Here is a 10,950-nt window from a genome sequence, read left to right on the forward strand (position 1 = left end):
ATACATGTCTTTATTTTCTTTTTACACCAATTGTAATTTTTAACATTGTGTGGAGACCTTTAGGTGAGATGATAAGAAGTCTTGCATGGCTGAAAATGCGAATCATCTTATTAAGGAAATGATGACGTGATGAATTTGTAATAAATCAGTTCTGGTTATTGATTGAAGAAAGAAAGATCCTTCGTGACGAGTGTCCAGAGTGTTTCATGTCATTTTCAAGTATGTATTCCACAAAGAAATCTTTTATTGCTCGTATAAATATTTTCTATACAAAAATCACATTGCTTCATTTAACACATTATAAAAATTTGATGTACAAAACTTTACACAAACAGCATGTCATTTGGTGTGTGGGTTATATTTCAGTGAATATACCAAACGGGGAAAAAAACGTTGAACACTGGAGAGGTCTAAGGCAAGCAAAGAATTGGCACGAGGCATAAAGTGAGGCTGAAAATGAAAAGTCAATGGAAGCTGTGATCTCATTTATCTATATTTTCTATTTATTAGATAATCTTCTTTTCTATTCTAATATCTGAATCCAAAGTCCCTTTGTTAAAGGGATAGTTCGGGTGTTTTGAAGTGGGGTTGTAGGTAGGTAATACACCCAAACTATCCCTTTACGTATTGCTCTCTCTGTATTATAGCTTCCATGTAATAACAGTATAAAATATGGCTATTTGGCGCGGACTGTAGGTGTCAGAGGAGTTGACTGAGGTCGTTGTGTCGGTGCTTGGCGTAGAGCTACATCACCTGATCAGCCGTAGCGTTTATTGTATTTATTGCTAAAGTCCTCGGAGTCGCTGATGTCGCTGAGGGAGCACAGGCTGCTCTTCAGGGTGCTTCCTGTTCCAGCTTCAGTCAGACCTGCCCGGCACAAGACAGCAACATCATCACACCTGATACTGAAACCGCATTTCTCAATAAAGATCATAAGAAAAGAGGTAATTCTGACCTGATTTGGGAGCCTTTCCTGTGGAGGTTCCCCAGACGCTGGTGCTGGGTGAGTCCTGGCTCTTCCTCATTGGTCCAGAGCCCTGAGCTGGTTTAGACACTTCCAGTCTGTCCTCTAAGGAGGACACCACCCAGTCACTGCTCTCCTCTAGATCCGTGTACTGTCACCACGTACACAAACATTATTCAGACATTTTTTTGAATAATATCAAACGAAGCTAAAGCACTGAGGCTCCATCACAGAGCGAATCTCACCAAGAGCTCCTGAACCTCGTCCTTCCTCTCTGGTAAGATGCTGACGCCCCCTGCTGGTTTCTTCGTCGATCTCTCCGCATGCTGCTTCTCCATTTTTCTGGCCAGGTCGTTGATTTTGTTCTCTGAAAGAAATAATAAAATACATTCATGTGTTTTCATTAATACAGTTTTCTATTTCTTAAACAATATCTGATGATTTTTATAGACCGTGGTTACATAGTATGGAGGACTAACGAAATAATGACAATAACGACAAAGTAATGGCACCTGGCAGGAATGAAGTGCAACAAAAATGACTTAAACATTCTTCAAGGAGGCACCGAATTTACATTTACCTTTGGCTTATCGTATAACAAAATGATTTAAACACACATAGATGGTTTAAGTAGTAGTTTAGCAGGTACTTTTGCCCTCGTAGGCCCATAATGTTGTCATTAAAAAAGGTTACAGAGCCTCTGATTCCTATCAAATGACCTTGACTGAACAGACTATTAGATTACTATATAATAGATGTATATAATAGATTATTTTGATGTATAGTTTGGAGAACGGATAACGTACCTTTGCCAAAGTTCCTCTTCTCCACGTTGCCGTTCTGGTCTCTGTAATTCTGGAGACTTTTGGGGTTGATCTCCTGCAGCTCGCTGACCTCCGACCACTCGTCCTCGTCCTCTTCGTCGCTCTCCATCTGTTTGACTGCCGTCTTGGTCGCCGACCTCTTGGCCTGCTGTGGGTTGGAGGAGAAGGAGTACTTGGCTGGAGCCTGCCTGGCCTGGACCGGACTGGCTTTGCTGGCTCTGATCTGGACCTGGTTTAGTCTGGGCTGTGGTGATTTGCCCCTCTGGTGTTTTTGGGGCTGTTCTTCCTCAGAGTCCTCGTCTTCAGACTCCTCATCTGAACTGAAAGGGGGGGTCCTGGAGAAGCACAGATGTTAAGAATGTTAAGAAGCAACCAACGCCAATAAAAGAATGTTTTTGGGTGATTGTGTTGTGGTTTGGTTGCATTTACATCTTTAGTGTATGTAATATATTATTGCGCCATCCTGCTGGAATTTAATTATCAAGGACACATGCTAATACCAATCAGACATTTACAAGAAAACATTTCACTTCATACGGTTTTCTCTTTACCTGGATGTGAAGGTCCTCGGAGCGGTCTTGGCGTTGGGTGTAGACGTTTTGGGTTGGACGGCGGTCCTGGTCCTCGGTGCCGGCTGTGGGGTCTTTGGCTGTTTGACGGCGGGTCCGGACAACACCTGGGTCGCTCTGGAGGGCAGGCTGCTGGACCGGGGGCGGATCTGCAACACTGCACTCAGATGACACAAACACAAACAGCGGATCAGTCGGTGACGGCGTGTCAGAGCTTTAGTCGGCTTATGCGGCGGCAAACAAGCTTTCGCAGATTAGACTGATGGTGTTGGATGCACACACGGTCAAAACCAATTAACAAGGCGCTAATGCAAAAGTGGGCTAAGACAAGCTAGTTGAATTATTACTGGTCTGTGGGCAGAACTGAGACAGCTGATCTCATGTGCTAAGAGGCTTTTTGATGACTCACCTTGGACTGATTGTCTGGATCTGGCCTGGGACTCTGGAGCCGGGTCGCTGCCTCTCCTCTGACCGCCCAGCTTCTGCTCCACACTGCTGGCTAGCTCCTCCCGGTGGCGCCAGTAGTCAGGCATCCCCTTTGCGACGCTCTCCCGCTTCGAATGCACCCTGGCCAGGATGGAGCTGAGCTCTTTGTCCTTCAGACCGCTCTGATCCTGAGAAGAGGTGGAGGAAGTTATAGAAGATGGAAAACAGGTTGAGTAAAACAACGTTTAAGAGTGTGGACTTACAGGTTTGACTCCCAGGTTCTCCAGCTTCTCAATAACAGCCTGCTCCAGATCCGGCCGCATCTCTTTCTTGATGTTGGGGTTCTTTCTCAGAGCGCTGCTGGGCGTCCTCGGTTTCTTCTCCGGTACGGGCTCAGGCTTCTTCTCCACTGGCCTCCTCTCAGAGAAGCTGCTCGATTCTGTAAAAGAAATCTCACTTAATCAGCCCTTTATGGATAATCAGGCTCCGATCACAGGCGGCAAAAATGAGCATGCATTTGCGGACTTTCACAGCAAGCTCCATGCCGAAGGTCGAGTCGGGTAGATGGGTGTGACTGCAGCGGGGCAGGCAGAAGAGGAGAATGTCTACAAGTGTTCATTTGCCACAAACAAGGCAACGAGATGACAGATGGATGTAATGATCAGCGATGCTGACATGGCAGGCGTCAGCGAAAGTCACAGACAAAAAGCTGCTTTACTAAAAAGTGTGGGATGATCTCAGTCCTGTCACAGTTAAAGGGATAGTTTCTGGTGTTTTGAAGTGGGGTTGTACTTCTCCATAGTCAGTGTATTAGCTGCAGTAGATGAGAGTTTGGAGTCTCCACAGAAGTACATTGCTTTGCTCCCGTGCTGGTACTCCTGCCTGTTTCTCTAAAGGGTCATCTACTGTAGGTAACACACTGACTATGGACAAGTAGCTCATACAACCCCACTTCGAACTATCCCTTTAAGGAAAGGGCTGCCCACAACAGACTGATGCATCCATGCAGACGGCATGCAGTCGACCGGCTCTGTTGGTTTTACTGCCTGTTTTACCTTTCTCCTCTTCTGACAGCTCCTGTATAGGATCCAGCTTAGGAGCACACACTGGCTCCTCTAATTGGACAGCACATGAGGTCAAAGGTCATTAACAGTCAGGGAGTCGTATGGGTACTAGTGTGGTGACAGCGCTGCTTTATTTAGCTGTCTGAAACGGCATTGTGTGAATCCTTCATGCATGAAAAGCAACATGCTGGGAGTGACAGTGTTTCTATATTCTTATTTTTCTCATGACAGCTGGCTTCTACTAACTCACCGAGTACAACTCTCTTTGGTTTAGGCTCCGGAGGTGGTGCACTGACCATGACTGAAAAACAAAGTACACAATGAATGCATTAATATCACACACACAGTTTCCTTCATTGAAAGAACTTTTCTGATGAAAACTGAAAAGGTATCAATACCTGGTACTTCAACTATTTTGGTGGGTGGATGGGAGGAAATATTCCTCATCTGCAAGTTGAAAAAAATTAGCACTTATTATATTTTGGTCAGCGGATCAATTTTAAAGATGTCGAGGAGGAACGGAACAAGAAGCAGCAGCTACAGTGAACAGAAGAGCTCCTTCCAACTCCTTTTGTGTGGAAAACTACCCTCGCTGTGTTGCAGCAGGAACTCAGATTACGATTCATGGCACGACGGAAAGAGGCTAATTATTGACTGACTTCTTTATTAACCCTAAGAGACCCACAATAGACCCGTTTCTGTCTTTTATAGGGGGGTCTTTAGGGGGAGACAGCAGGTCAACAGTAGATGTCACATAGAAATGGTGTACATCATCTGAAAGCTGGGAACCTGAAGATTATTTTGAGATGCAGCTCAGCACTGTGTGTCAAGTTCTTCTTATCATAAATAAATAATCAGAAATAAGCTTCACTCTAGCTCTAAAACTGAATCTGCTACCTCTTAAAGACAGTAAAGAGTTATTAAACAGATACAATAGCTGCTCTTCTGTTGTGTTTCTGACAAACTAGCCGCTCCACTAGTAGTCAAGGGAAAATGTGGAGCCACTCCAGGAAAAGCATCAGCTTCCTGTGAACTATTGTTCCCGTCAAATATACAGTATCATCATGTCTCAACACAACCCAATCTGAGCCCGTGTAGCAAATACAGGATATCCTGAACAAGGGGCCGAGCCTCCGCCTCGCTTCCTCTCCCGACATAATCACTCTGGGCGTATGGCGGCGACGGCTGTGTGAGTGTGGGTCAGTGTTATTAACCTGCTCCCTCTGAGCCTTGATGGTCTGCTCCTTCTCCTGCAGCCTCCTGCCCATCTCCTGCTGCAGCCGCTGGCTGCTGTCCTGCTGCTCCGACACCGACGACTGCATCCTGCTCATCTCGTTCAGCAGCTGGGAGACGACGGGAAGAAGACGCATTTTAAAGTTTCTAACTTCTAACTCAAAACTTTAATGCTTTAATAATTATGACAAACATACCTGGTTCTTTTCAGACTCGTGTTGGGCCTTCATTTCCTGCAGCCGGGATCCCCATTTTTTATCCTACAAGAGAATATTTTAGAATCAAAATAACGTCATTCACTTGTAGGTTTTTAAAATAATATCTCCCCTCCGCACTGACCTGCTTCTTCAGCTGCTGCTCCAGCTTCAGCATGGCTTGTATCTGCATCTCTTTGTAGTTGTCCACATCTCTCTCTGGCTGCGAGTGAACAGGGCTGGCTGATTTCTCTTGCCTGGCTGTCTGATTCTGATTTGCTTCCTATGAATAAAAATGCATAAATAAAAAAATATATCCTGAACACCGAATGAGCACTATCAAGAAGCTACTGAGGGGATTATCCAAGTGTTCGTACGTTGACAGCCTGGATATTCCGGGTGTAAAGGAACTCCATCTCCCTGCGCATGCCGTCCCTGCTGTCTTCTATCTTCCTGTCCATGCGCGCCATCTCCTCCGCTTTGAACCGGTCCAGTTCTCTCAGCACGTCTTTGTGCATGGACTGCTGCTCTTTTTCCTGGGATCAAAACAAAAATGTCATTACGAAACCACAACTGACAGTTCACCATCTTAGCTGTAGTTCTATTTATCTGTCTAGATTGTTTTGGTGTGAGTTGCTGAGTGTTGGAGATATCGGCCGTAGAGATGCCTGCCTTCTCTCATATATAGCGGAACTAGCTGTCACAGTGGTCTGGTTCTCCTACCTGAGCTGTTTTGGCCTGCAGGTCCTGCTGCTGTTGAACAATCTGCTCCTTCAGACTGCTGATCTCAAATTTGAGGCTGTCAATCTGAGATTTCTTCTCACTGTCTGACCGCAACTCTGGAAGGACATGAAAGAAAAAAACAAGATGTTGTTTATGTAACCTGCAAATACATCACTACACTCCAGACTTCCTGGTAAGTGATTTATCGGACTCCTAACCTTCTCTAAATCTTTCTGACGGGTCCACTTACCCATGTCGTACTCGTCAGGGTGGCGCCGCTGCATGTGATTCTCGAGGAACGTGGAATTGAGGAAGGATTTATCACAATGTGGACACTAAAAGAAAAAGAAAATACAGGTATTAATACATAATCTTAGGCATTTTTTGACAAAGAGAGTAAATCTCAAGTCACTATTTTATGCCCCGAGAGCTCAAAACATTGCAACTAAAAAACAAAGAAAAATATTATTATTACTTTCTATTATTCATTCATTCATTTATTTATTTTTTAATTTTTTAAACAGCTGTATACTACTAACCCTGTATGGATTAAACCCTTCGTAAAACATTAACAAATACATACTTATAAAGAATGCCACAAAACGTTCTTTTATTATCTGGTTTGACAGATTTTTCCAGTGTAAAATATTGCTAAATTTGCTAGCTCGGTTGCCTGATCAGAACTGCACACGTGCAACTCTCAACAGAGATCACTTTTAGCTAAAGTGACAAACTGGTAATCAATCTGACGATCGACTGATCAACTATTTGCTTCAGCTCTGCTATAAAGTAGAACACATTTACTGTAATTTAATTTAATTATATTCACTATATTTTGCCCTTAAAAATTCCCAGAATGTAACAAAAAAGTAGTGTCTGTAGCATGTGCACTACTTTCTTCTATTTTTCTGCATCCATTGACTTCAGGCATGTGCTTCCATACAGACAGATAGCGTGAGTGATGTTGATCTGCTCCCTGCGGCGGGTGTCGCCACACTCCAGCTCACTAACACTTAACAACTAGAATAGACGCTGCCTATGCTCCACACACACACATATCACACACACACACACATCATACGCTACATTTAACCCCCGCCTCTCATTGTGCCCGTGACTTCATTCAATGTTAAACCTGCTGCTACTGATATCTTGTTGCAACATATGGTTGCCAAGATCCACATGAAACAGTAGAAGAAGTGTGCTGCTGCAACAAGCAGATGCAATTAGATTAGGGTTTGGAATAACTGTGGAAATTGGGAGTGAAATTAGATTAAAAGAGAGCCCTGTGTTTGAAATGTAGAAACGTGGACAAGCAACAAATGCCAAAGGTCCTCAAAAGGACACAAACACACAGCCTCTCTATCAATTATTGAGCCACCTCTGTTAGCTGAGCTTCTAGTGCACACCTAGCAACCACATGCTGTCAAGACACACTTTCTGTTGCCTTGGCGACTGCTTGGGTAGGTCAGAGGGAGATTTTTGATTTGTGCTATAAATAACCTGATGGTAAGTGAGCTATGCTACTTTAGACTGCTGCTCTCGTCACCCTTTTGTTAAGTGGCTTAAAAAACCTAATTGTCCCCATATGACACCATCTGTCCTGCTGCTCTAAATCCTATTCTTCCAGTCTGAAAGCTTATTATAAGCACACCAAAACAAGGCAGCTTTTACAGTACACAACCAATATATTGTCTCTTTCTCCCCTCTAAACTCTGATATAAAAGCACAAAGCCGGAGCTGTGAATAGATGGGAACAATGAGGAGGAGGAGGAGGAGTGAAGGGGGGTTGGGGTGATGGCTTGCCAAACATATGTGAAATGCAAATGGGTAACAGATCCCTTCATAGAGAGAGCGTTTAGCATCTCAGCGGTACCTTCTGTCCACTGACGATCCGTGGCGAGAGCATGGACTGCTGCGTGCGAATGACCTTCTTCCTCTGCTTGAGCTCGGCGGTCAGCGCCTTCTCCCTCTCCTCCTGCTTCCTCTGCTGGACCAGCAGCCGCTCGCGCTCCCTGCCGCCGGCCGCCACCCGCTCCTCCGCCGCGCGCAGGTTGCCGGCGAGGAACTCCTGGCAGTGCAGCAGCCACTCCACCGTGAGCTGCGCCAGCCGCAGGAGCTTGACCAGCGCCGGGTCCACGGGGCTCTGGCACCGCTGGCACCGCTCGCCGTCCAGGCTGCAGAAGGTGACGCCGGCGACGTGCTCCTGGAGGGCGTCCACGTCCAGTTGGCTCACCACCTGGTCCACGTCCACGGCGTTGATGCGACGCCAGTCCACGCTCTCCCGGCGCGGGCGGAACTTGAAGGGGAGGATGGCGATGGTGGAGGCGGAGGCGCCGCTGGAGGGAGTCATGCCGGGTGCAGCAGAGTGCTGGCTGAGAGGGGAGTTCAGGAGGGAGGGGATCCCAGCTGAGGAGTGGGTCCCCTGGGTCTCACCGGTGTAGGGGTAGTAGGCTCCGTCGTGAAATGGCTGAAAGAAACAGATCCTCAATTAAAAAATGCAAGCATCAAATGCACAGTGAGGTGAGCTATGGCGAGGTAAAACAACAGAGCACAGATTCCACCATCTACCTATAACTGCTCTCCGGATGCTGCTTCTCCTTACCATCTTCGACTGATTCTGCCTTCACACTGGAGGAGAGAGAGCGACACCGTCCTTCAGCTCAGGTTCAGCCCCCTTGCAGGCAGCGAGGCTGGGGCGTCCTCCACGTTACCATGGAGACAAGAGTCCCTGTGGGAGAGACAAATGTTATCACAACACTGTCTCACTGTCCAAAATAAATGAATAAATCGATTAATAAATAAATAAATATGGTTTAAGTTCATTAAATGCAGCAAAAATATAAAAAAATTAATTAATTAATTAATTAATCACCATTAATTAATTGATAAAATGTGACATAAATAAATTGATATTTCTGTTTTAATTTTCAATTTAATCTTTGTAATGGCTGGGGCGTCCTCCACGTTACCACGGAGACAGGAGTCCCTGTGGGGGAGACAAATGTTATCACAACACTGTCTCACTGTCCAAAATAAAAAAATAAATCGATGAATAAATAAATAAATATGGTTTAAAGGTCCCATATTGTAAAAAGTGAGATTTTTGTGTCTTTTATATTATAAAGCAGGTTTAAGTGACGTATAAAAACTGTGAAAGTATCGAAACGCTCAATCCATGGAGAAATACACACAGCCCGTATTCAGAAATTCTGCCTTTGAAACAAGCCGTCAGGATTTCTGTAATTTTGTGATGTCACAAATATACAATATTTAGACCATTACACGGTTTTAAACGTAAACATTCTAAATGTGTCCCAGTTTATTTACAGCTGCAGTGTATGTGAAAGACATCAGCTGACAGGAAGTAAACAGGGACCCAAGCTGTTGCCTAGCAACTGTTGCAATTCCGTTGAAATGCGCTCAAACGGAGCGTTTCAGACAGAGGGTAAATCAGGCATATTCAGGCTGACAGTACGAAGAAAATAAAGTTGTTTTTTTTAACATTAAAGCACGTAAACGTGTTCTAGTAGAAACACAAAATACAAGTAAGAAGCTGAAAATGAGCACGATATGGGACCTTTAAGTTCATTAAATGCAGCAAAATATAAAAAATAAATAAATACATTAATTAATTAATCGCCATTAATTAATTGATCAAATGTGACATAAATAAATTGATATTTCTGTTTTAATGCAATTTAATCTAATAATGTAATAATGTAATGGCTGAGGCGTCCTCCACGTTTCCATGGAGACAAGAGTCCCTGTGGAGGGAGACACATGTTACCATGGAGACAACAGTCCCTATGGAGGAGACATGTTATCACAACACTGTCTCTGCTTATCAGTGGATGTTTCCCGACAGTCAGAGCAACACAGTATCTTTAAAGTCTTTCACTTAATAAACAAATACCTGCTAATGAGAGAGAGGAGGTTTGGTTTCCATGCTAACAGATCATCTCTCTTTAAAGCATCAAACAAACACTTCATGTTCATGTTGAGGCATGCTTTATATTCTAATCCCCTTGCTTGGACCTCAACTTAAACAATGAGCACACATGTTTAAACTTGCCTGAACTACTTTAAAGTATAAAACAAGTCACAAACTAACTAACGTTAGCTTCCAGCTAGCACATTTTCAAACACAAAGTCACTTTTTTAGGGATAAACTTTAACTTTAAACGTGATAAAAACTGTTTTATACACCATTAAACATGTATAAATGAGTATATTAATAATGTATGTATTGTAAGGCTTCGTTAAAACAACTTACCGGAGGGTTTGTGGTGGTGTTTTACAGCTTTGGAGGAGTTTTGTGTCGTTGGGACCCCAGAGAGATTTGAGGGGTGATGACGTAGCTGCTGGGCTCCACATTCCTAAATCCTAAAACCCCCATCAAGCTGTCTGCAGTAAATACACGAACTTCCGGTGAGTACCTTCAAAATAAAACTTTTTTAATGAATAACAGACTGTGAGAACTGTGGATAGGCTCATTTTAACATCCTGGCAAAAAAAAAAAATGCAGATGAAAATGTGTGCATGAATCTGGTACATTAACATACAAGTTTCTTGAAAAATAATTTAAAAAGTTCATAGCAATAATATAATAATCATAATAATAATAATAATAATTCATAGCAATAATATATTAATAAGAAGAAGAATACTAATAAAAATTCATAGCAATAATAATAATGATAATAATTATTATAATAATGATAGTAATAATTATTATTATTATAATAATATTCATAATTCATAGCAGTGGAAGCCATGGTTTTCTGACATTTACATATTTTCCATTAGACTCCTAATCACATTGTTTTGGATAGGCTCATTTTAACATCCTGGCAAAAAATAAAAAGGCAGATGAAAATGTGTGCATGAATCTGGTACATTAACATACAAGTTTCTTGAAAAATAATTTAAAAAGTTCATAGCAATAATATA

The 10,950-nt window shown here is 43.2% G+C and overlaps 1 protein-coding gene across 6 annotated transcripts; it reads right to left on the reverse strand.

Moving 5' to 3' along the window:
- Positions 1-224: 224 nt before the first annotated feature.
- dzip1 (DAZ interacting zinc finger protein 1) lies at positions 225-10,422 on the reverse strand. Of its 6 annotated transcripts, none has more exons than XR_012592874.1 (19): positions 10,274-10,422; positions 8,603-8,728; positions 7,874-8,467; positions 6,248-6,332; positions 5,998-6,113; positions 5,652-5,810; positions 5,420-5,557; positions 5,278-5,340; positions 5,062-5,190; positions 4,246-4,294; positions 4,098-4,148; positions 3,839-3,898; positions 3,047-3,222; positions 2,767-2,971; positions 2,340-2,514; positions 1,771-2,123; positions 1,210-1,331; positions 956-1,069; positions 225-867 (listed from the first exon to the last, which is right to left on the reverse strand). XR_012592874.1 is itself a non-coding variant. In XM_074626651.1 (19 exons), exons 2-19 carry the CDS (start codon positions 8,603-8,605, stop codon positions 758-760), a joined length of 2,748 nt encoding a protein of 915 aa, XP_074482752.1. In that variant the 5' UTR covers positions 8,606-8,728; positions 10,274-10,422; the 3' UTR covers positions 225-757. The 6 variants fall into 6 exon arrangements, 5 of the variants coding, with proteins under 5 accessions (XP_074482752.1, XP_074482755.1, XP_074482754.1 ...); XM_074626651.1 differs by having other exon boundaries at positions 956-1,115; XM_074626654.1 differs by having other exon boundaries at positions 956-1,115; positions 8,569-8,728.
- Between the last annotated feature and the right edge of the window lie 528 nt (positions 10,423-10,950).

This window comes from Sebastes fasciatus, chromosome 24 (assembly GCF_043250625.1).
Source record: "Sebastes fasciatus isolate fSebFas1 chromosome 24, fSebFas1.pri, whole genome shotgun sequence".
Lineage (NCBI taxonomy): Eukaryota > Metazoa > Chordata > Actinopteri > Perciformes > Sebastidae > Sebastes > Sebastes fasciatus.